Consider the following 26,634-nt stretch of genomic DNA (forward strand, 5'->3'; position numbering starts at 1 on the left):
ATATTTTTATACTTCCCTAAGATCGACCCCAATTCACTTCCACGAATTCCCCTATTTTTCTCACACAGCAAGAGAAAATAAAAAAAAGAAAATAGAAAAATATGTAGTTTTACAGCCTTTGGATTCCAAATCTCCCCCCCCCTTTCCCGGTTTCGATCCCCAAAATCCATCCATCTGTCTACTGCCAGACTGGAGATCCACGTCCATGTCTAACTCTTTCTCGAATCCGCTTTGCCGTCTTTTTGGTAGCTTTTAATTTCAAAAAGTCCAATCTTTGAAAGTAATGGACATGACTAACTTGGATAGATTAATTTCAGTGGGTTGTATCAAATGTTAGTTCTACCCAAAACAGACCCATTGAGATTAATGCACAAGTCTGACTTAGGTCCATTTATATTAATAGGTTCTTTTCTTAGTAGTGGAACTTAGTTGGGCACAACCCTTTACTTCTACGCCACTGTTTGTTACATATTAATTTGATGGATTCATTGCCTTAATCTTCCAAGTGCGGCATTTTTCCTTATGCTTCAGGTATCTATGTTTTGTCTGGTTTTTAGCATCATATATACATTTATTCACTTAAATCTCCTTTTGACCCACTTGTTGTTCAAACTTTTTTTGCAAAAAAAAATTGCTTCATAGAAGAAAGTGGAGGTGAGGGGATTATGTCACAGATTTCCAGCCAGTCAGAGCTGCCATGTAGACATAGCACTCATTTCCCCTTAAGCTGAAAATAAGACTGCTTGTCTTGGCTAAATGCAGCGAGTGTCCTTTCACAGCACCCACCTCCTCAAATTATCTACCTCAATTGTCTTGAGAATAGAAATGCAATAACAGAAGCACTCTTTTTGCCTTGCTATGAGATACCTTTTGCCACTGCAATAAGGTCTCACCAAATATTTGAGTTGGATGCTGTTTCCTCATTAAAGAAGGGAGCTGCATAGGTTTAGCCTGTTTTGGACCCTGGATCTCTGCAGAGGGCTTCTGCTTTCGGACACAATTGCTTTTCTTGTGACTGCAAACAATGCCACTTTGAGATCTCTGAGTCTCAGAAGGAAATTATTTTTGTCTGTCTTCCTCTCCCCTCACACACCAAATACAGCCCACTTCCCTTCACCAGAAGTTACAACTCTATAACTCCACTGGAGGGCAGCAGAAAATTACATAAACCAGTTTTTAAAGCACAGCATGCACTCCCTGAAAAGTTCAAGATTTAGGCAAGGATGGTATGTGTGCGTGTGATGTGTTTGTCTAGTCTCCAAGCAGTGGGAGATATTGGGGTGCCATCACATGCCCTGTGGTTACTTGGAATGAAGGTTGCTGGAGACTGCTTTCTTTGTGATAAATATGGTTTTATTTACACACACACATATACGTAGGCTGAGTGTAAGATGGAAGGTATCAGGTCAGGAGCACCCCAACAGATCTTTCTCCCTCATTCAGTTTTCGGGTGGGGGGCTGGCAGTCCCAAAGCAATTTAATTTCATAACAACTTAAAAGGTGTTGAGAGCTGGGAAGATCACCCCCTCCACACATACACACAGATCAACCATATTTTACTTTTGATTAATGAATGTTCAAACTACATCCTCATACAACTATTACTTGCAACCGTACAAGCCGTTTAGAACACTCACTTCATCAATGAGCTGTTTCCACCCTCTGTGCTGGATTGTGTGCTTGCTGGGTACACAGTTGAAGACTTAATTGTGAACTTAGAGGGTAAGTTATGACAGCTCTGTATCAGCCTATCTGGGAGAACTCTGAAATTTGCAATATTAGAAGAAGAAATATATAGAGAAAGGATAAATCCTCAACAGCAGCCCAGTGAGAACAGCATATTCTGTGGCCACATAATTCTGTGTGGTATTTGTATGGGGTGGGGGGGTTCAGCCCAGAAACCTGGAGTGGGGGAGGATGAACGAAAAAGATGAATGAAGTATGCTAAAAAGAGACACGGGTGGCTAAAATTCTGAACTGGAGCACTCCACATTGCACTATTTGTTGCAGGTACCACTTTTTAAATATATCTATTCTAAAATAATTTACTTGGGACTGAACTTTAGTGTTTTACTTTTGTTCCCCCCCCCCACCCTCCATCCCACCTCTCCCTGTTCTGTCCCCAAACCAGAAACAACTGAACTAGGTAACAAGAAGGAACTGAAGTCCATGCCATTCATCACCTACCTCTCGGGCCTGTTGTCCGCCCAGATGCTGTCAGATGACCAGCTGATATCGGGTGTGGAGATCCGCTGTGAAGAAAAGGGTCGCTGCCCCTCTACTTGCCACTTATGTCGACGCCCAGGCAAAGAGCAGCTGAGTCCTACACCTGTGCTCCTTGAAATCAACCATGTGGTCCCTCTGTACACGCTGATCCAGAACAATGAGACCCGGGAGGTGAGTGGAGCAAGAGATGAAACTGGGGAAGTTGGCCAATTAGGGCAAATGGGGCACTGCCCCACCAGCCTCAGTCTGCCCTTGGCCGGCATATGATAAAGGGTAGAACATTCAATTTTCACACACCAGCTGCTCAAACTATATTAAAACACCTTCCTGTTGGGGGGCAGAAACTCCTATAATTCACCTTTCATCGTGTCTTTGTAAATACACTTGAAGTGCTATTGTTTCCGTGCTTTAGGCCTGCGCTGCTCACTGAGTTCCCTTTCTCTTCAGCCAATGCAAAACATATGGTCTGGTGTCCCTCTCAGCCAGTGGTGGCATGTTATAATGGATGTAAAGATACCTGAGCCCTGCTTTTCCTTTAGAACACATTGCTTGTACCTGTGATCCTCTCAGTGCCAGCACCGTGGGGCTTGGCAGAAAGTATGCCGGCACAGTTTGTAGCAGTGTTCTGGTATGGTAGCCCTGCAATGAATTTGACTTTGTCCATCAAAGCCATGGAACACACACTTTCAACATACTCAACGCAGATTATTTCATCAATAAAAACATCATCAATTTATTTTTTGCTTTCTTAGAAGAGTGCTAAACTCACTGCTTTCCTTTTTCTTCTTCACACAAACAAATGAAAAAGATAGCAAGAGAGAGAAAAGAGAGAGGCAGAGGAGATCCTATTAGTGAGCCAGCCCAGAGAGCTACTACTTTATTAATCCATTTCAACTTTGCTCACTAAACTCCAGCATCTCCTAGTCAGACCCTTAAGATTTATCAGACCAGTAATAGGCCTCCTCCACTGAGTCTGAAACAGACCATCTAAAAGCCTTCTGAAAAACCTTGTTGGTTGCCAACTTGTTTCTGCAGACAATGCGCCTGGCAGACAAAACTGAGCCCGAACATCCTAGTGATTGTAGAGCACACTGAACACAACAGCCAATCTGACTTTGGCTGTACTTTGGCTCTACTTGACTGAAGGAACAACTTGTGTAGTATTTTTTGCTGCTTTGTTGTGGAACATTTAAAAAAGAATGATGTAAGGCCAAATATAATAGACTTGTCTCACCCAAAGGATTTTCAGACAATCAGTAGATCAACATGTACTTTAGGTCTATTGAGATTTTGGTGGAGCTGGCAGCATTGGAATAAGTTCAGGGCATAAAGTTTTGCCTGGAGGTCTGGTGTGCCTCAACCGACCTCATTCAGTCTGCTTGGCCTAGTAGCTGCTTGACTTTGTCCGAGAGTCTCTCTGAGCTTGTGCTGTAGGTGCTGTGAATTTAGAGAAGGAAGAAAGAGTTGAGAATTGACTGCAAATTTCTATGGTAAGAACTTAGCAGAACCAGGGCTGAAGGGTGGAGCAAGAAGACACTTGAAGGCAAAGGAGAACAGCAGCTGGTGGGGCATGTGGGCACACTAGAAGAAGTGCTGCATTGATTCCAGTGGTGTGCTCACACCGTCCTGACTTCACCACCATCCAGTCATACCCTGGCAGTGGCAGTTATGCCAGTGTCAGGAGGGTGTCTCTGCAGCACTGCTCTACCATTCTGGCTGCTCCTGGTTGTGAGGCTGGATGACAAACAGGCAAAAAGGTTGGTGAGCAGAGAAAGGAGATTCATGCCAACATTTTTTTCCTGACACCTGAGCAGCAAACACCAGGAATTTTGCATAGAATGGCATCTCAAAATCTTCTATAGTAAAAGAGAAGGTGCTCATGTTCCTCCCCTCAGAGATGGTATCTCTGGCATGTGCTTAAATCAGAGCCAAGCTCCTTCTCCTTCAATTCTCTTTTTAGCTAGAGTTAAAGAGGGAGTGTTTGACTCTCTTCTTAACTGATAGATAGATGGCCATTTTAACTTTATTTGCTCTCTTTGGTCCTCACTGGCTCTCAGTGCTGCATTGTGGCATGCAAGCACTTATTTCTTCTCTGAGCTGGCTCTTAGCACCATAGAGACTTTAGGAAGCTGCTTCATAACAAGTTAGATTGGGCCCTTCTAACCCAGCAGCATCTCTTCTGGCCCTCAACAGCTCTCTGGGGCCTTCTGCATCATCTGCAGTCTGTTTAACTGAAGGTACCAGGGATCAATCAGGGGCACTTTTCTGTGACTGAAGCACACGACCTACCACTGAGCTTTGATCCGTCGCCATATCTTTGCAAACCTTTGTAAATCAGGAAGTTTTGATTTCCCTTTTGGCAGTGGTCTTTTCTACCTATGCCAGACATTTGGAAGACTAAAACTAACAGCAATTCTTTGCACCATTCAAATCCCCACCAGCATACAGACTGTTTCTGTCTCACAACATCCCTACTCTGCCGTCAAATTGCTGTCAAGCAGAGGCCAATGGAATGTGCCCAACTGGCCACTGGAGGTCAGTGTAAGTCTAACAGGTGCAGGTGAACTTTCCTTGGTGACAGAAGCCTAGCTACTTGGCTGCTCTTCTTCCTTACTTCAAAACACTGAAAGAACTTACATGTTAATTATATGTAGATTTATCTCCTCCCCCCCACGGTTCTTCATCTCGCCTTTCCCTCCCACAAACCAGGCTGTTGTTTCTCTATCCAAAAATGACAGCCCTGTTTAAAGTCACTTATTAGCACCGCAGCCTGCACTTGATTAAGGTGCTTGGAACACACCAGCTTGCAACAGCTGTGGGTGGGATGGGCGAAATGCAGGTCTGGAAGTAATCACAGGTAGTGAAGGCACGGCCACCATTCAGGCCAAGCTGATCCACTGTCCTTTACCCCATGGCAGTGGTTTAGTGGGAGGGGGCTGTCACCCCAGGTGCAGTTTTTAGGGGGCACATCACAGCACCCTGCCCCATCATGAGCTATTACATCCTTCTCAGCACCCTTCAGCTAGGGAGGGGGGTTTGCGAAGGACACAAGAGGCATGCCCCATGGTCCCCCTGTGAGCCCAGTGCTGCTTTTGTGAGCAGTGCTGCTTACAGAGAGGCTGCTATGAGCTGTTGCGTCCTTGTCACGGCACTCTGCAGCTGGCTCTCAGGCCAGGGCGCTTGTCTGTTGTGTCCTTCTCAGCCACCCCCCCCCCCAGCTGAGGGCACTGTGAGAAGGAAGCAACAACTCAAGGCACCCTCCCTGAGAGCCCAGCACTGCTAGCAAGAGCAGCACTGGGCTTGCAGGGGCCAGGGTGCATGACTGTTCACGGCGACCTGCAAGCCCAGCATTATTTTTGCACTGGCTCCTGTTCCCGTGACATGGCCTGACAAGCCACAGCCCCTTCTGCCGCTGCCTCCTACCGCCATGACATGACCTTGTAGCCTGCCACTGCTTCTGCTAGCACCTCCCATCGCTGGGGCAAGGCCTTGCAGGCCGCCACTTCTTGTGCCTCTGCCATGAAGCCTTGCAGGTTGCTGCTGCTACTGCCACCACCTGCTGTGGCCATGGTGAGGCCTGCAAGGTTGCCAATGGTTTTGCTGCCACTGCCAGGCTGCTGCCACTTCTGCCACCTGGCAGGCCTGCTGGCAGTCCCAGATTATTTATCTTCACTATAACTCATGACTTTCCTTTGAATTGTCCTGAATACCACCATTTGGTAGCTAAGCCAAAAAACCAAAAGTCCTGTTTGGATGCATTTTGGCTGGTCTGCTGATGAAAGTGACTGTGTGGTGATTGATAATATCATCATTTATCAGTTTTAGACCCTTAAGTAGTAGCAGTTGCCAGGATATTACCCTGTTCACCTCTGCATAGTTCCATCCTTATTTCAGACATCACAATATATTGGTATATCACAATGTTTAGCTGGTGATATATCATGATGTTGAAAACCAGATATTGTCCAGCCCTAGCATCTATGGCAGTTTCATCAATATACGAGTACCAGAAGCACCTCATTTTAACACACACACACACACACAGAGAGAGAGAGAGAGAGAGAGAAAGAGAGAGAGAGAGAGAGAGAGAGACTTATAATAATAATAATCAAAATAAATAAATAAAAATTGTCCAGTGGCACCTTGGAGACCAACTAAGTTTGTTCTGGGTATAAGCTTTTGTGTGCACGCACACTTCTTCAGATACACACTTCTTCAGATACAACGAAAGCTTATACCCAGAACAAACTTAGTTGGTCTCTAAGGTGCCGCTGGACAATTTATTTATTTATTTTGACTGTGTCAGACTAACACAGTTACCTACCTGAATTTTATAATAATAATAATAGTAGTAATAATGATCTTGCAGCCCAGACACAACTTCCAATCCCACTTTCTCCTAGCAAGGTGCCTTGAGCATATAATCCATATCTCCTTAGGACAACCACTTCATCTGAACTAACTTTTATGACCTCGGGAAGGAAAGATGGTTGTGCTGGCAGTGCAAATCCTGCTTAAAACCTCCACCAGACTTGCTTCCCTGCAACTGGGCTGGAACACTGCTGCAATGGAACATCTGAAGGAAGTGTGCAGAGGCACTTATGTTCCCATTGCACAGAGGTGAGGAACATTTTTCCAGCCCAAGAGCCACATTCCCTTCTGGGCAGCCTTCTGAGGTCCACATGCCAGTGGCACATGGAACTAGAGACAAAGGTGGGTGTAGCAACAAGTGTAATCCTCCCCTTTGTACAGTAGACTAGTTTCTGCACACACACCCCTATCCTCCATCCAGGCAAGCAAGCAAGCAAGAGGCATTATCAGAGTTCAAGGGCACACATCTAGCCATGCAAAAAGCACCCAGGGTGTGAAGTGCAACTGGTGGTGGCTTGGGGAGAATTCTGAGGTCAGGTCTGAGAGGCCTGGGGACTGCATTCAGCTCCCAGCCAGAGGCTCACCAGCAGTGCTTTTCTTCTAGAAAAAAAAGGTGCAAGTACTCACCATGAAGTTGTTACAGTGGGTGCCACACTTTTAACCAGTGCTTTTCTTCTAGTACAAATGGTGCCGGTACTGTGTACCCTTGAGTACACCCCCCCCCCCAAAAAAAAGCACTGGTCACCACCCTCCCTTGGCTCCCTACTCCAGAAAACTGGCTTGGGGCACCTGTGGTTTCCCCAATCCCCTCCTCTCACCCTCTGGAATTAATCTGCTGCATTAATTAGGAGGGGTCTGTGGAGGGTGATGCTTCTCTCCCTGGCAGCACAGCTTGAAGAGAACTGTTCCCAGCTCTCGAGACAGAAGCCAGCTCCTAGAATAAACCAACCAGACACTGACTGATTAGTCCCTGCAGAAAACATCCCAGCCCTGTCCTGAGTAGGGGGACTGCATGAGGTGGGGAGTGGAGGCTGCATGCTTTGGGTGTGTGGAACGGAGTCCAGAGGGGGCAAGTCGGGTGTAGCAGACGGTGTGGCTGTTGAGGTGGGGCAGGTTTTTGTGCTGCAGGATGGAAGGCAAAAGCATACATGAGTTACACCCTAGGCAAAAAAAAAAAAGGGGGGAGTGCCCTTATTTTGTGGGAAGAAGAGCAGGGGTTTGCCAGCAGACAATGGGTAAACATTAAGGACATTGATCAGTGTAGTCGTAGGGCCTCTCCTGACATCATGTTTTCCTTTTCCAGAGCACTTTTGGAACAGTTCCTGTGGAGAAATGCATGCACAAAAGTTTATGTGGGGATGGAAAATCCCCACATATTTCTTTCCCTTTTTCTTTTCTTTTTTCCCTCTCCTCCTCCTCCTTCTCTCCCCGCCCCCTCCAACTTTTCTTCCTGAAAGATCCATGAGCAGGAAATTGCAGGACTCCTTGTTTGCTACTTATGGATCTTACCTGGAAAATCCACTTTAATATTCCATTCTGGCATGTGGTTTTCCACATGGAGGGTGGGGACCTTGTTTGGCTTGGTGAAGCTGCTATGTGGAGACTGTTGTTTCTCACCCATTAGCCATGGCTGCAGCCACCCTCCTCCTCCCTCCCTCCCACCAGTTCTTATGGAGCAATCCGAATTTAAGGAAGCCAGCATAATTCATGCCTGGGTAGATTGTGCTGGGGCAATTTACCTTCATTCCAAACTCAGTTATGGGGCAGTTCTGCTGCCAGCTGAACTGACCCGAGCCTCACAGAGGAAAAACAAACCTTTAAAATAGAGTCTGACGTACCATACTTTTTTTTGCCTTTGCAACTTCCATGGCATTGCTAGCTTACATGACTGAGCTGAATGGAGTTTGGGCTCTGGGGGGAAGTTTTCCAGCTGTACATTTGGAGCTTTGGTAAGAGGCAGAGTGGGCTCATCCATGAGGCAAGGTGAGGCAACCGCCTCAGATGACAGGAACCACAGAGGCAGCAGATCTGGCTTCCAAGGAATGCATTGCCTGGCACTGCCATCACTGCTGCAGTGGCAGCAACAATTGCAGCACACTCCTTGGAGGTTGGATCCGGCGTCTCCTCAGCAGCCCCCCATGTCAACTCTTGGCGAATAGGAGATGCTGCTGGTCTCTTCCAGTGGGAACCAGTGTGGTGTAGTGGTTAAGAGTGGTAGAACCGGGTTCGCGGTTCCCCGCTCCTCCACATTGCAGCTACTGGGTGATTTTGGGCCAGTCACACTTCTCTGAAGTCTCTCAGCCTCACTCACCTCACAGAGTGTTTGTTGTGGGGGAGGAAGGGAAAGGAGGTTGTTAGCCGCTTTTAGACTCCTTCAGCTAGTGATAAAGCGGGATATCAAATCCAAACTCCTCCTGCTGCTGCTGCTCCTCCTCCTCCTCTTCTTCTTCTTCTTCTTCTTCTTCTTCTTCTTCTTCTTCTTCTTCTTCTTCTTCCCATCCTGCTTCCCGATACAGATTTCTCTCCCCACCCCACCACTGCTTTATCCTAAGTGTGGCTCTTCACTCATCCCTGAGGTGGGCATTTTCTGGTTCGCCTCAGGTGCCAACATTTCTTGGGCCACCCTGGTGACAAACCAGTGGGACAGTCACTTCTTCGGCTGCTTTTCTCCTCACTCTCCTGTTTTCAGCCAATCTCATTTTTTCTTGTCCCGCCAGGGCATGGGAGGCTGGTTGGGGCAGGCTTTTCTCCAGGGACCAGAACCTTTTTTTTTTTTTTTTTGGCTTTACCTTATGGGAGCAGAGCGTTCTTCAGCCATAGCGTCAGAACTGATGAGATCTGCAAACCAGGATCCCCACTACTGTTGCTCTCTGTAGTTGATTACAGTTATATACCCCTCTTGCATTTGTCTGGGGTTCTAAACGTGATGTTATGCAGGTAGGAATGGATACTTATAACACACACACACACCACAATTCTTAGTTGGCCAACCACCACACCAGTAGCCCCTTGGTTTGTTTGTTTTAATCAATTTATGTTAAAAGTTTTCAACAAAAAATACAATAAAAGCCTAATTGACGTAGAGAAAATAAAATATAAAAAGAAAAGAGAAAAAAAAGAGAAAGTGAAAGCAAGGCCCTCTATCACAATTGTATCTTAGCCCTTACCAGTGGTACCTCGGGTTAAGAACTTAATTCATTCTGGAGGTCCATTCTTAACCTGAAACTGTTCTTAACCTGAAGCACCACTTTAGCTAATGGGCCCTCCCACTGCCACCGTGCCACCAGAGCATGATTTCTGTTCCTATCCTGAAGCAAAGTTCTTAACCTGAGGTACTATTTCTGAGATAGCGGAGTCTGTAACCTGAAGCGTCTGTAACTCGAGGTACCACTCTATTCCACACACAGAAGAGTGAACCCTCCCAGCTCCCACCTGGGAGCTTCCCCATCTTCCCTTCAGCCTCCCATTCTGAGGGATCCTTTCTACTCTGCCCCTCACATGTCCCCTTGTCTTCCATCTATCAACTTCCAGTGTCTCCTTCATTAATCCAAATTCAGGAGCTTCAAAAAGCAAAGCATAAAAATAGATAGAACAGAAAGAAAACAAGTATTAGAGATCATAGAAAGATAAGAAGAGAAAGAAAAGAAAGAAAAAGAAAAAAAAGGTTTCGAATTCTCTGTCTGCTAATTATGACAATTATCCAAAATATTCAAAGTATTAACTCCAGGATATCATCTATCTGTATTGTCCAGATGTTTCCCAATCTGCTAGGTCTTGTTTTCTCAATCTTCCATTCCAGACATCTCAAATTCTGCCCTTTCCACTCAAAAACTCCCAAAGTAGCTCTTCAATGATTATTATCATTAAATGTCCAAAATAGTCATTCTCTGGTCCAATACGATGAATTTCTCCCCAAAGGTTTTGACAAATCTTAAAAATGTAATAGTCTATTCTTATTTCCTTTTTGTATCTTCATTAATTCATACTCAGTTCCATATATTCCAAACCCATTTCCTGTTGGCCATGCATTTTCTTGATCTAAAGGGAAAAGGAAATATCCTTCCGCTATTTCCATTCTTTTTCTAGACCGGTTGTCAAGAGCTTAGAGGCATTTTATTTTCTGTTTTCACTTCAGTTTGTACACAAGACCCTTTCTCTCTCAGCTCCATCTCTACCATCTCTGGTTGTCCCTGTTCATAAATCCATTCATCTCTTCTGGCATTACAGCAGCATCCTTTCTCTGTTTAATGCTTCAGATAGCTGTATGGATATCCACTCCAATTCATTGTCCGCTGTTACCCATTTTGTCTGCTTTTAGCCACATCTTTTTCCACAGGTCCTGTGCATTCTCTAGTCTGATGTATCTTTGATCCAATTTCTTTTAACATTCTACACATCTCAGCTCTTAATTCTGTCAGCTGTTCATCTAGTAGTTATTGCATGATACCAATGATTAATGAGGCATTCAGTGTTGTCTTTCCCATGTTGGTTTCCATTAATCTCCCCCTTGGCAGTCTCTGCTTCCAGGAACTTGTACGCATTCCTTTCTCACACAGATAAGGTTCAGTTTAGTATTCACAGCTAATACAGCACATACAAGACGCAGACTTAGTGGCAGTATAAAATGAAGATTTAAAACAGACTTAGCTCTTATCAGTTGTATTCTTTTAGAGTCATCAGTAATTAAGCTTTTTTTTGGTCAGTTATTTTTATTAATTTCCCAATTTTAACCCAAGTATACAAATACCAATTAATTCCAAATTAATACAATTTCATTAAAGTGGTTTCCTGTGTGCTGTGCTTGATGCGTCCATTATGATTTGATATTACTGTCTTTCATGTTTTCATTAACTTCTAGTTATATTCCATTTAACAAATTAATCACAAATTAAACAGCTGAATTCTTAATGATTTCTATTCTGTTATTATGTTACTTAACCTTTTATAGAACTTCAAGTGAGGAGCGCTAATTGTTTCCCCCCCCCCCCAGTCTGTGTGTGACAATATAATATGTACAATTGTTGGTTTCATTGCCCTTGTATGCTGTCACGTTCTTGAGCTTCTCCCGCTGCTGCTGTTTCTTTCCCAGTGTAATTCAGGGTGGAGCTATGATCTCATGGTTAGCTCCTACTTGCTCGCCTTAGCTCCATCCCATAATGCTCAGGCAGTTCCATATAAACAACAGTCCACTCCTTCCCTCTGATTGGTTGAAATCTAGAAGATTTGCCATTCCCTCTTCAATCTGGGAAGGGGGAGCTGTTTCAAACATATCTGCTGATGATCTGGCAGCACTTTCCTTTTGATTCATTAGCATCCTAGGAGTCCCTGTGCCCCTTTTCATCCACAGCCACTAGAATCCTTTCATCTGTATAGTTGCATTTTAGTTTTGGCCATTATTCTTCCTCTTAGGTTATGTCTCAACTCCTTTTAGTCTCTTTTCTTTTTCCATTGTTCGGGGGGGTGGGGTGGCGTTTAGCTCTAGTTTCTCAACGTGATCCATTTAAACAATAGAGCTCCCCCCCTTCATTCCCTTTAAACCACACACAGCTTCAACTCTCTCTTTTTAATCTCAATATTACACCATCCAGCAATCAATCCTCACTTGTATATCCTTAAAACTTGCGCTTGGAGAGGGTTGCCAAATCATAAATGTAGAAACTACCGTAATATAAACAATAGGGCTTCCCTTTCCACCAGCCACCTCCAAAACAGAATAAAGTCTTTTCTCAATCTCAAACCTCAGATTGGTGTAGCTGAATAGTCCACAGTTCTGGTAATCACATCTCCTCTGGCATGTGCCTTGCTTTGTACCAATTAAGATCCAATTATTAGGAGAACCTCTGCTTCTGAATGGCAGTATAGGGCGCTTGTGTCAGGAGAAGTGCTTACCCAGCACCTCCGCCTACCCCTACGTTCCAGTAACAGAGGAGGCAAGTGGGGACTTTCGCTCCATTGCTTTTCACTGCCGTCGATCGAGAGGGACCAGTATACAGTAGGTATACATTTGGCGCCCCCCCCCCCCATTTTTTGCCTGGGTGCACGACACCTCTTGCACCCTCGGGTAAAGACGGCCCTGTTCAATGCAACTAATTTGTCTATAATGGAGAGTCTTCATTTATTCCAATGTATTATATCCATATTTCCAAAACGTAATATAATTAAACCGATACAACTTGTTTGTTCAAATTTTGGGTAATTTGCACCCCCAGATATCTAAAACTTTTCCTAGCTATTGGAATCTTCAACATTGCTGTAAAAGCCTGTTGTATATGAATGCGGTGGTGTATGAAAAAGCATGACCTCTGTTTTCTTAAAAGTATCTTGCAATCCTGAGACCCTGGAGAACTGATCCAACTCTGTACATAGTATTTTACCTGCTGTGATAGGGTCAGAGGTGCATAAAATTATATCGTCTGCAAAGAGGCCTGTATTTTGTTCATTTTTGTTTGCAACTACTCTTGTACGAGGAGGTCCCAGGGTGGTTTGGGCTTCTACCTGCTGGAAGACCAGAATCATTTACTTGTTTGCAGCTGATGGCATTGGGACAGGGCTCCCAATCTGGACAGTGGGGTTCCTCTGTTCCAGTGGAATGGGGCCTAAGGTTCCGTGATGGTAGAGGCCCACCCCGGTTAAAGATTTAGGCACCGGCTAAATCTTACACCTGTTAAGCTCACCTGTTTCTATAATTCAGTGAGATAGGGGTTACTAAAAGCGAAACAAAAGAAGTGCCATGGTCAGATCACTTCCTGGTGCAACTGGACTTCTCCGCAACCCTTCCCCTTCGCAGGGAGGTGGGACCGATTCGGATGGTCCGCCCCCGCCACTTAATGGATCCAGTTGGCTTCCAGAGAGTGGTAGGGGATGCCTTATCCCAAGTTGATGGCCTTTCAGCTGATTCCCTGGTGGCCCGCTGGAATGCGGAGTTAACCAGGGCTATTGACTGTCTGGCTCCGAAGCGCCCTCTCCGATTGCATGGAGCCCGGACAGCCCCGTGGTTTTCCCCGGAGCTGAGGTTGATGAAACAATCGTTGAGACGGCTAGAGCGCCGGTGGCGGAAAACTCATTCTGAATCAGACCGGACACGGGTTAGAGCTCAACGTCGAGCCTACCAAGTGGCAATGGCGACGGCGAAGAGGGCCTTCTTCGCCGCCTCCATTGCATCTGCAGAAAACAGCAGCAGGAGACTTTTTCAGGTGGTTCGCAATCTATCAGAACCACCTGTACCACCGGGACCTGGTAGGGACCCCAAGATCTCCTGTAATGCTTTTGCAAAGTTTTTTGCAGATAAAATCGCTCAGATTCAGAAGGAGGTAGACTCCACTGTGGGAGCAGGGCCATGGCAGGAGAGTGCTAGAGTTCTGTCTGGTCCTGTTACATGGGATCAATTCCAATCTGTTACCTCCGAGGATGTGGACAGGCTGCTTGGACGAGTGAAACCGACCACCTGTCTCCTTGATCCTTGCCCATCCTGGCTGATAAAAGCGAGCCGGGAAGGGCTGGGCGATGGGCTCTGTGGGGTGGTGAATGCTTCCCTCTGTGAGGGAGCCTTCCCAGACCCGCTGAAAGAGGCGGTCATTAAACCGCTTCTTAAAAAAACATCTTTAGACCCGGCCAATTTGGCCAACTATCGCCCAGTCTCAAATCTGCCATTCTTGGGCAAGGTGATTGAGCAGGTGGTTGCTGAACAACTCCAAGCACGCCTGGAGGAAACGGACCATTTGGATCCCTTCCAATCGGGATTCAGGCCTCACCATGGGACTGAAACTGCCTTGGTCGCGCTGGTTGATGACCTCTGGCGGGCTAGGGACAAAGGTGAGAGCTGTTTCCTAGTTCTGCTGGATCTCTCAGCGGCCTTTGACACCATCGACCATAACATCCTTCTGGACCGTCTAGAGGGGCTGGGAGCTGGGGGCACTGTCATACAGTGGTTCCGCTCCTTCCTCCTGGGCCGTGTCCAGAAAGTGGTGTGGGGGGTGAGTGTTCAGACCCCTGGGCTCTCACTTGTGGGGTGCCTCAGGGTTCTGTCCTCTCCCCCATGCTTTTTAATATCTATATGAAGCCGCTGGGAGAGATCATCAGGGGGTTTGGACTGGGTGTTCATCAGTATGCAGATGACACCCAGCTCTACCTCTCCTTTAAATCAGAAGGCGGTGAAGGTCCTGTGTGAGTGCCTGGAGGCGGTTGGAGGTTGGATGGCGGCTAACAGATTGAGGTTGAATCCTGACAAGACAGAAGTACTGTTTTTGGGGGACAGGAGGCGGGCAGGTGTAGAGGATTCCCTGGTCCTGAATGGGGTAACTGTGCCCCTGAAGGACCAGGTGCGCAGCCTGGGAGTCATTTTGGACTCACAGCTGTCCATGGAGGCGCAGATTAACTCTGTGTCCAGGGCAGATGTCTACCAGCTCCACCTGGTACGCAGGCTAAGACCCTACCTCCCCGCGGACTGTCTCGCCAGAGTGGTGCATGCTCTAGTTATCTCACGCTTGGACTACTGCAACGCGCTCTACGTGGGGCTACCTTTGAAGGTGACCCGGAAACTGCAATTAATCCAGAATGCGGCAGCGAGACTGGTGACTAGGAGTGGCCGCCGGGACCACATAACACCGGTTCTGAGAGATCTGCATTGGCTCCCAGTACGTTTCCGAGCACGATTCAAAGTGTTGGTGCTGACCTTTAAAGCCCTAAACGGCCTCGGTCCTGTATACCTGAAGGAGCGTCTCCACCCCCATCGTTCAGCCCGGACTCTGAGATCCAGCGCCGAGGGCCTTCTGGCGGTTCCCTCATTGCGAGAAGTGAGGCTACAGGGAACCAGACAGAGGGCCTTCTCGGTAGCGGCGCCCGCCCTGTGGAACGCCCTCCCATCAGATGTCAAAGAGATAAAGAATTACCTGACGTTCAGAAGACATCTTAAGGCAGCCCTGTTCAGGGAAGTTTTTAATATGTAATGCTGTACGGTTTTTAACACTGATTGGGAGCCGCCCAGAGTGGCTGGGGAGGGCTCAGCCAGATGGGCGGGGTATAAATAATAAATTATTATTATTATTATTACAACAGCAACAAAGATCATAATTCATCTAAGGAACAATTGCTATTTCAGGCTCTCACACAAGAGCAGAATCTAACCAAACTGCTTTTGGTTCTGGATCAATGTGGATCATTTATGGACATTTACTTATTTATCTACTGCTTTTCCTCCCAAACTGATGTTTTGTGTTGTTGCTCCCTGGAAACTATTTGTTCGTAAGCTGATTTGGACAAGTGCAATGTACATTGTTATACAAAATGCAATGTAGATGGACAGTAGTACCAAACATATATATGTGATTTTGAAGGAGCCTCAGAGTTCACCGGCACATCTACTGAAAGATATAGTCAAGATTAAGTCCCACTGAAGACCATTGAATGGGCCTTAGTCATGGCTTATCTAAGCCCCATGGGGGGCACTGGGACCTTGACTAACTGGGGTGGCTTCTTAAAGGAACTTGCCTTTCTCCCTTTTCTCTTGCTGTCTATCACAGCTTCCACTTGCATGTATGTTATCGTCTCTCAAGTTGTCCAAAAATTTCATCCATTCCCCAGCTATAAATCCCTAACTTCTCGGCTGGCTTCTCTGTCTGCTTCATGGGACAATGAAGCAGAACAGGTGAACATCTAGATGGCACAATTTCCTACCTGCCATGTTGATAGGAATGCTGACACAAAAAACACAAATATCTAATCAGATAGCACTCCTCACACTGCTTACTGAACAACATCCGGTAAGAAGTGAGCAACGGAATAGCGATGGTGCAAAGTTGTTTCTTGCTGTCTCTACGGTAACCCTGCAGAATGTGAGGAAGGGGCGAGGAGAATATCAGAATCAGATGATGTCATCATGGAAGATGGAAGAGCAGCCCAGGGGTGAGAAAACCTTCCTGGTTGACCATTCATCTTCACAAATGCTCCCTACACATTTTTAAACATAGTCACCTGAATTTTCCTTTGGAGTTTGTTACTACCTTCTGTGGAGATGATTCTGGAGAAAGAGAATTGCATTATGGAGATGGAAAGTCGAGAGGAAGTTGTAGGAAGTACTCAAACCGTACAATTCCTGCCTTTGTAACTTATCCCCACAATATCAAAATAAGTTCCAATAGACAAGAGGGGAAGACTCAAGAGCAGCAGGTGCAGACCTTAGAGCACTCCAAGCAGGCTTTGGAAGGCACAGCACATCAAATGATTCCTGCCACTTCCCATGTGGAGGTGACAGGTGACTCCCTACTGAGGGGAACAGAGGCAGTAGTGAGTGTGCAAGGGAGAGGTGGGAACTGCTGTTACCCCGTCTTGCCCTGGCTTAAAGCTTAAAAGTTAGAATATCCATTAGAGGCAGTGCTCAAGGTGAATTCTGTTTCTCCTCCTGCTCCTTCTTTGCAGATGAAGTTTCCTTGGGAAAGGTGGCATGGGAAGTGGTGGAAGATAATCCCAGGGTTGGTCTGCAATACAGGGGTATAGGAAGTGCTTTTTGGTGCTTTTTGGATTACGAACACTTCAAACCCGGAAATCAGTGTTCCAGTTTGCGGGGGCAGAAATTGGAATATGAAGCTTCAATGTCCCCCTGCCCCTTCTCTGCTTCTCCTACAGGTACTCCTGTAGGTACTCCTACCTTTGTGGACTACAAAGGGGCACCTTGCTAGACCCAGAACTCATCCTTTTTCTTCTCTTTTTTTTCTAGGTTTTTATTTATACTTTTGAAATTTATACATTTCATTAATTTTGCAAGCATTTTAAAATTTCAATGTTTAACTTCCTTCCCTCTCTTTCTGCGGTTCCTTAAATTTATTTTTTAATATCTTCTGCATATCCAAATTCATTTACTGTATTTTTCACCCCATAGGACACACCGCCCCATAGGACGCACCTAGTTGTTGTTTTTTTTTGGGGGGGGGAAATAAAGAAAAAAAAATATTTCTCCCACAGGCATGGGGCAGGCGTGGGGGAAGCCCGAGCTTCCCCCGACCCTGGCCCCCAGAACAGCCTGCTATCCGCAAGCCTAGGGAGCCGCGCCGGTCTCCCCAGGCTTGCGGACAGCTGCACGAAGCCCGGGCGCGCTCTTCAGCACGCCCCAGGCTTTGGAATGCAGGCAGCTCTGCGCAACCTTTGGGAGCCCGGTGTGGCTTCGCACCGGGCTACCTAGGGTTGCGCATAGCTCTGCGAAGCCCGGGAGTGCAGGCAGCTCTGCACAACCCTCGGGAGCCCGGCGCGGCTTCGCGCCAGGCTCCCGAGGGTTGCACAGAGCTTCCTGAAGCCTGGAGAGCGAGAGGGGTTGGTGCGCACCGACCCCGCTCGCTCTCCAGGCTTCAGCGAAAGCCTGTATTCGCCCCATAGGACGCACACACATTTCCCCTTCATTTTTGGAGGGGAAAAAGTGCACCCTATAGTGCGAAAGATACTGTAATTTGTTCACTTAATTGTCTACTTTAAATATAAACTCTTATGAAACTGCAGGTTATTACAAGAACCCTGCAAATGTTTTTATCTGTTTGCAATTTATCTGCAAATATTCAATAAACCATTTCCATTCTTTTATTAAAAGTTTGTTATCTTGATTTCTTATTCTTCCGGTAAACTTCACCATTTCTTTATATTCCATAAGTTTTTGTATCCATTCTTCCTTTTCTGGGACTTCTGCTTCTTTCCATTTTGGGGCGAGTAGCATTCTTGCTGCTGTAGTAGCATACTAGTGCTTTTTCATCCCCCAGCAGTCCGTTAGTTTTCCAGTTGCTAATTCACTGGCAGACAGAAAATCCATTTTATATTTGCTTCCAGTCTTAGCAATAGTCAAAAGAAGGTTTTGCCTACTTGGTGCTGTGATTTAAGGGCTATTATGCAGTGTGTTGGTCCAGTGAATATTCCTTGTTCAAGAAGATCCTCTACTCCCAATAGACTGTGATCTACACACAATGTAAAAAACAACAACAACTAGCAGTGATCTACTCATTGTTGTAAAAAAACTGCCAGTGGTTTTAGGAAGCCAAAGTTGTGGAGATTTGGGGTTTTTTTTCTTTGCTGCTTTTATGTAAGGAAATTGCTGAGGGGCCAGAGATCAACCAGGATCTACCAGGAACACTCCGTGATCTACCAGTAGATCGCGATCTACCTGTTGGACATGCCTGCTCTACTCCAAAAAAAATTCTATCTCCAGCATGACGAATGTCTTCTTCTGAGCATGTGAGGCTCTTCCTGAACTCCCTTATTTAGATATTACCATGGTTGTCCTAAACCACCGTGTAATTATCTCTGCTGACTAGAGTGTCAGCAGTCCATTTTCCTCCCCAGAAGTTCCATAGGCAGCCAAAGTGGTAGCTCCCCTTAACAAATAAGCTGTAAGCCCCTTAGAACCTTCCCAGAGCCCCATAAGCCTGGACAATAAACTCCTTAGGTCATCTAGAAATCAAAGAAGAAGAAACTTTCTTCCCCACAGAAGGCCCAGCAAATGCCACAAGCAAAGACTTGTGGAATTCCTAAGTTCTGTCTAAATAAAATCGTAAACACAGTCCTCCAGTTCACTTGAGCAAAAACTGAAATTGGTTTCTTACAGTGAATTTCTGTTTGAAAAAAAGAGTGGAAGGCATTCTTCCGAATCCCTTTCCTTTCACTCTCTGCATCCATGTCTTTTGGGTGGGTGGGATGATGGTGTAACAGGGTTGGATTACATTTGAGTTTTCCCCTCCACCGACATGACATACTTGATGTTCGTTTGAATGGTTGGTGAGAGTGTGATGTTACGCAATTCTCAGCTTACATATACGTGTCCACTGTGGTAGTTTTTTGAAACAGACATGACTATTTTGGGCTATGGGTGGATGAGTTGTTTTTAGCTCTGCCAGTTCAATCTGGAGGGCTCCCACCAGTGGAAGGAGAGGCAAAAGACTTCAAAGGACCCTGCCTATCTGGTCCGATGGGAGGAGTCATCCTGTCAGAACAATGTCCTCTGGTCTACTCTTCAAACAGAAATTCATGGTAAGAAACCAATTTCTGATTTTTCTACCCAAACAGTTATTACAAAAAAGCATATATTAGATAAAAGTGTGAATTTAAGAAGCATACATTAGGGAAAATAACATACACAAATGCTTTATATTAGGGGAGATTGCTTGCAATAACAACAAAAAATTGTACATTAGTCAAAACTGCATATAAAATATTTTATTAGGAGAAATGCACACTAAAATACCGATTTGTTTTCTTTGTTTTCTTTTTTCTTTTAAATTGTTTATGCATTTCCCCCAGTTTTATATTTACACATCATATTTCCATCCTTATCCAGCTTTCCATGGCAGTTCAGATATATCTTATTTGGCTGCATATCCAATAATTTATCCACCCTATTCCTCCCCTTCCATATCTTTGTTGTCAACTGTTGTTCATAAAGTTTCCCCTGCTTGGAAGCTAAATTTAATGTCATATCTTTTTAAATACTCCCCAAATATTTCCCACTTATCCCTTGTATGTTTTTCATCTTGATTTCTTATTTTAGTAGTCATGGTTGCTAGTTCTGCATATTCTGTTTATCTATACAACCATTGTTCTTTTCCTGGAGTCTCTTTTGGTCTCCAATTTCTAGCATACACTATTGTTGCTGCTACTGTTGTATACAATAATAAATTGTGAGTCTTATTTAGTATCACATCACCAATTATACCCAGAAGGAATGCTTCTGATCATAGCTGTCAACTTACAGATTTGAAAATAAGGGACCAGCAGCCAAAATAAGGGACCTGCGGCCTCACCTGTTCCAGGCACTCCAGTCTTCCTGTCCTCCTGCAGTCTGGTCATACTCATGCTGGTAGCTTCGAGAACACTGTCCAGCCAACTTTGTAACCAGAGGTTCAACTGAATAGAATCTGCATCACATGCACCACAAAGCCTATGCAGCCTCAACTTAAGATGGCTCCCCGGCCTGGCTTTGCACTGCAAAGTTTGCAGCAGCACGTGAAACAAAATGGTGTCCAGCATTCAAAAACGCCCTCAGCTTGCATTAACTAGCCACATGCAAGCTCCACCCCCCAGTCGTTCTTAGACTTCTTATTGGGTGAGCAACACAGCCAAGCAACACAGGGACGGCAGGGAGGGAGGGAGAGGAGCTGCTTCCTTTGAAATTTAAGGGACATCATTTAAGGGACATTTAAGGGACATCCATCAATAAGGGACAGCAGCGGGACATGGCACTGGAATAAGGGAGTGTCCCTTCAAATAAGGGACACTTAACAACTATGCTTCTGATTTCTTAGGGAATGTAAATTTAAAGATCTTTTTCTGCCATTGTATACGATCTCCCAATAATCTCAGGCATATTTACACCACCACCACAGATGTATAAATGATCCTTCGGCTTCTAAGTACTTCCAGTACAGCTTGGAACCTCTTTTGTACATTTTGACCACCAATTTGGTAGGTAGGCATCAAATACCACATATAAAGCATCTTTTGCATGTTTTCTCTTATCAAATAACAGGCCAAAAAGTTCGTAGTTTTATTCCAAAGTTTTCCCCATGCTGAGATTGCAATGCTATGCCCAATGTCTATTGCCCATTTTATCATTGCCTCCTTGATCAGTTCATCTTTCGTCTCCCATTCTAATAGGATTTTATATACAGCCGTACCTTAGTTGTTGAACGGAATCCATTCCAGAAGTCCGTTCGACTTCCAAAAATGTTCGACAACCAAGGCATGGCTTCCGATTGGCTGCAGGAACTTCCTGCACCCAATCAGAAGCCACAGAAGCCATGCCAGACATTTGGCTTCCGAAGAATGTTCGCAAACAAGAACACTCATTTCCGGGTTTGCGGCGTTTAGGAGCCAAAACATTCAAGTTGCAAGGTGTTTGGGATCCAAGGTACGACTGTATTTTGGAAATTTTGTTGTTGTTGTTGTTGTTCCCCAATACCACTGATCCTCCTTGTACAAATCCTCTTTCTTTGTCTTTCCTAAAGACCTCATTTAGTTGAAAGTATTGAAACCAGTCAGTTACCCAATTCTGGATTTCCTCCCATTTTTTTAGTTTTATGATGCCCTCTTTATATTCAAGAAGTTTCTTATATGTTCCCCAGTCTCTTTCCATGTTTAGTTTTTTCCTGCCACTGCTTCAGTGGGTGAAATCCAACAGGGAGTCTTTCTTATGACTTTCCCAAACATTGTGTAGGCTCCTCCTTATAACATGGTTAAGGAATCCCTTATGTACCTTAGCTTTATCGTAATGAAGATAGGCATGCAATCCATAAACTAAGTCTGCTCCCCCTATGTCTAATATGTTTACATTCTTCATTTCTATCCACTCCTTCATCCAACACAAAATGCTGACATAATATAGTTTCAAGTCTTGGGGGGCAAACCCCCCTCTATTCTTCGCATCAATTAAAATTTTATATTTAATCCATGGTTTCCCCCTCCCCCGACATATAAAGTTTGATAAATCTTATTTCCATTGCTTAAAGCAATTATTGTTATTTATCACTCATAGTGATTGAAACAAGATCATCTTGGGAAGGACGTTGATTTTGATTACAGATACTCTTCCTAACAGTGACAAATTCATTTGATTCTATTTTTGGAGGGTTTTTAAAATTTCCGTCCAGGCTTTACTATAATTATCTTGGAATAAATTCAAATTTCTGGGTGCAAGCCATACTCCTAGATACTTTTCTTTTCTACTTTTATTCCTGATATCATTTCTAGTTCTTCTTTTTCTTGCTTTCTTAGGTTTTTAATTAACATCTTGGATTTCTCTTTGTTGATATAAAATCCAGCCAAGTTACCAAATGTTGTTATGACCTCAAATGTGTTAGGTAAGCTTTCCAATGGGTTGCCTAATGTTATTACTATGCCATCTGCAAAGGCTTTGAGCTTATAGAGTGGCTGTCCTACATCAATCCCCATTATTCCCTTGTCCTCACAGATCTTCCTAGTAAGCACTTTCAATACTAGGATAAACAGTAATGGAGACAGCGGGCACCCTTGTCTGGTACCTTTTTAAATGTTAAATTCCTCCATAATGTTGCCATTAATGATTATGTTTGCCCACTGTTCCTTATATATAGCTTTAATTCTGTTATCGAATGCTAATCCAAAATCCATATATACGATAAATTTCTTCATAAAAACCCACGAGACAGTATCAAATACCTTCTCTGCGTCTAGGAACAGTAGTGCTGCTTGCTTTCATTTCTCTTTTCTAGGTATTCAGTTATGTTCAAGACGTGCCTAATGTTGTTTCTTATTTGTCTTGATGGCTAGAAGCCTGCTTTGTCTTTGTGGATAAATGTGTTCAATACTTCTCCCAGTCTTTTAGGTATAATAGTTGCATATACAGTGGGCCCTTGGTTTTCAAACGTAATCCGTTCCGGAAGACTGTTCAACTTCCGAAATGTTCAAAAACTGAGGAGCAATGTGCAGTTGGCAAAATCCATTGAGAAAAAAGAAAAACACGCAGCGGAAGCTGTTCGACTCCAAGGCGCGTTCGAGAATGGAAGCAATTACTTCTGGCTATTTGATGTTCAGCTTCTAAAATGTTCGGCTTCCGAGGTGCTGAAAAACTGAGGTTCCACTGTAACCTATCATCATTATTTAATAGGGATATTGGTCTGAAGTTCTTTGGTTGCTAATTAGTTTTCATGAGGCTTTTTTAAAAAGATAAAAATAAAAAAAATCACAAACTGCTGCAAAATGTGGAGAACAGAATTTAAGGTTGCGAAAATGACTAACTGATAAAACTGAAATTAACAGATCCTACATCCCTACACGTTGCCCCTCCCTGTCATTATTTAGGATGAGGCCTTTTTTCTGCTTTCCCCCCCAGAATACGTACGACAGGTGGTGTCTCCCCCCATTTGCAGAGCTGTGTCATCTAGAAAGCCTGCATGTTGAATATGGAAACATATGTGCTTCCATCATCCATCACACTCACAAACACACACCCTACTCAAATGAGAAGGGGTTGTCCCTTCATTTGCAGCTGGAAACTATCCCCTAATTACTGTGTTTTGCCAAGGCTCTGAGCAGCAACAGCATGAACAGCAACAAAAAGATCCTCTGCTATGGAGACTTTGATTAATGCATACTTCTCCTCCCTGCACCTGCTGGACATGCATACAGGCAAACCCACACCCTATAGCAGCCCCTTTCCATGTGAGCATGGATTTCTTTCCCTGCCCCCCCAATCCGCCTACACCCCTGCTAAAGAGAATAGAAGCACTTTTCTTCTATTCTCCACCAAGGATTCTTTGTCAACCTTTGTTTCAGGGCCTGGGTCCCAGATCCGAAACATTTGTCTAGATCCTTCACTGAAGAAGCCTGGAAAAGATAGCACAGATAGAATAAATTTCGGGTTGATTTGTCCAATAGCTGCCAATAAAAGATGTCTAGTAGGGCTGCTACTTATTAAATTTTTTTTAGGACAAGAGCAGTGTAACTTCTGGTACCCAGAGGCTGCATTCTCTCCAAAAGAACAAGTGCACAAGATGTAACCATCTCTGTCTATGTAGGCCCAGGCTATCTCTTAGCCACCACACCAATTTTAAGGTACTGCTACTTGCATGTTGTTTAGTAGTTCAGTCGTGTCCGATTCTTCGTGACCCCATGGACCAGAGCACGCCAGGCACTCCTGTCTCCCACTGTCTCCCACAGTTTGGTCAAACTCATGCTGGTAGCTTTGAGAACACTGTCCAACCATCTCGCCCTCTGTCGTACCCTTCTCCTTGTGCCCTCCATCTTTCCCAACATCAGGGGCTTTTCCAGGGAGTCTTCTCTTCTCATGAGGTGGCCAAAGTATTGGAGCCTCAGCTTCAGGATCTGTCCTTCCAGTGAGCACTCAGGGCTGATTTCCTTAAGAATGGATAGGTTTGATCTTCTTGCAGTCCATGGGACTCTCGAGAGTCTCCTCCAGCACCATAATTCAAAAGCATCAATTCTTTATGGTCCAGCTCTCACTTCCATACATCACTACTGGGAAAACCATAGCTTTAACTGTACGATCCTTTGTTGGCAAGGTGATGTCTCTGCTTTTTAAGATGCTGTCTAGGTTTGTCATTGCTTTTCTCCCAAGAAGCAGGCGTCTTTTAATTTCATGGCTGCTGTCACCATCTGCAGTGATCATGGAGCCCAAGAAAGTAAAATTTCTCACTGCCTCCATTTCTTCCCCTTCTATTTGCCAGTAGGTGATGGGACCAGTGGCCGTGATCTTAGTTGTTGTTTTATGTTGAGCTTCAGATCATATTTTGCGCTACAAAGCCCTAAATAACTCTGGACCAAGTTGCCTAAAAAACAGTGTTTCCTTTCACTGCAGATCCTTCAGCACAGGTGTGATACTAGCCCAATATGGAATAGCAGTCTGCATCTCAGTTGCACTGTTCTGAACCAGCTGCAAGGGAAGCTCCACATAAAGCTCATTACATTAGTCCAGACATGAGGTAACCAATCCATGTGTCACTGTAGCCAAGTTGTTCCCATTCAGGGAAGTGCACAGTTGATGCATCAGCCGAAGCTTTAATTAGGTTCAGCTGGTGTGTCAGCTGCGCCTTTACCTGGACAGGGATAACTTTGCTACCAGGAGTACAACCCCATCCAGATCAGGTAGGCTCCTCAGTGCTCAGACCTGGAAGCTCTTGCCCATAGTTTTAACAGAATTCATCTTCAGCCTTTTCACCGCACTACTGCATCCAGGCACTGGTTCAGCTTATGCATGGCCTCTCCTGACAGATTTAATAGAACTGAGTGTCATTAAAATACTGATGGCAGTGTGTTACAAACCTGATGATTGCTTCCAACAGTTTCATATAGATAAGTGGTTCCCAAACTTTCAGGCCACCTCTACCTCGCGCAACTGATTGTGTCACAAATGTTACCAGCAACCTGCTTATGCATAGTCTTGTGCAACAACTTTCCAATGGTGTGGAACAAGTACAGTGGTACCTTGGTTTACAACCATAATCTATTCTGGAGGTCCCTTGGTAAACCAAAACAGGTTGTAACCCAAGGCGCGCTTTCGCCAATGGGGCCTTCAAAAAAAAATTCTCCGTAATCACCCCCAAAATTGGTTGTAATCCAAAAAAAGGTTTCAAACCAGGACACACACTTCCAGGTTTGACGTGTTTGTAATCCAAAACATATGCAAACCAAGACGTACGCAAACCAAGGTATGACAGTATACTACTTGTATAATACTAAGTGACTTTAATTTAGCATTGGATATAATATAATACTATAGTATATTATATATAGTATTATATTATATATAGTATAATACTAAGTGACTTTAATTTAGCATTGGATGCAACCCATTGTTCTGCTTTTAAAAGTGTTTTTCCCCCTTCTGTTTCCTCTTGCCTTGCTTTTTAAAAAAGAAAGAAAGAAAAAATTCTCTATTTTGGTCCTCCTCCCGGTCTTTTTATTTCCTTCACCGGCCACCACCTTCCTTTCCAGCACTGTTCTGCGGCATCTGATCTGCCCTTTGTAGCAATCTGTCCTCTGCTGGCTGAGAGATCCCAGTGACTTCAGAGTCAATCAAGGGTAATTGATAGCAGGCATTCAGGGGCTCCCAGTAGGCAATCGTGGTCACTACTGTGGAAAGAAATATGAGTCAGGTCTCGTGAGTACCAGCCCAAGGCAAGGATCCAGCCTCCCCCGCCCCCGGCCAAATGTCTATTAGCAGGAGGGCTGGTGCATGACATGTGTTTTCTTCTTGGAGGGGTGGAGCAGACAGCAGGATCAACCAAGGAGCTAGTCGAGGTGGAGATGAGACAAGCTGCCTCTTTGCTCCCAGATGTTGGCTTTCTTTTGGCGCGGATGCAACTGTTAAGTAGACAGTTGTTCTGGAAGCAGACATGCAATGTGAGCTCAGGCGTAGAGTGAGGCTCACAAGGGGAGCCAGAGCCTCACAGTAACAGACACGAAAGTGTCTGCAAGCAGCAGTTCTCCTGCCGGAAGCAGGCATAAGGTCCATGTGGCTGCTTGTAACTTGGTGTGGCAGGAAACAGGGTGCTTTATAATGAAATTTGTAGCTAA

The 26,634-nt window shown here is 44.8% G+C and overlaps 1 protein-coding gene across 5 annotated transcripts in view; it reads left to right on the forward strand.

Moving 5' to 3' along the window:
- The window catches only part of ASTN2 (astrotactin 2), a 661,500-nt gene that overhangs the window by 517,474 nt on the left and 117,392 nt on the right, over window positions 1-26,634 (forward strand). For all 5 annotated transcript variants that reach the window (XM_083721626.1, XM_083721627.1, XM_083721629.1 and 2 more), the window contains one exon: window positions 2,132-2,397. In XM_083721626.1, the coding sequence (XP_083577752.1) occupies window positions 2,132-2,397 (266 nt within the window). The remainder of the gene's footprint in view (window positions 1-2,131; window positions 2,398-26,634) is intronic.

This window comes from Podarcis gaigeae (assembly GCF_964106915.1).
Source record: "Podarcis gaigeae genome assembly, chromosome: Z".
NCBI lineage: Eukaryota > Metazoa > Chordata > Lepidosauria > Squamata > Lacertidae > Podarcis > Podarcis gaigeae.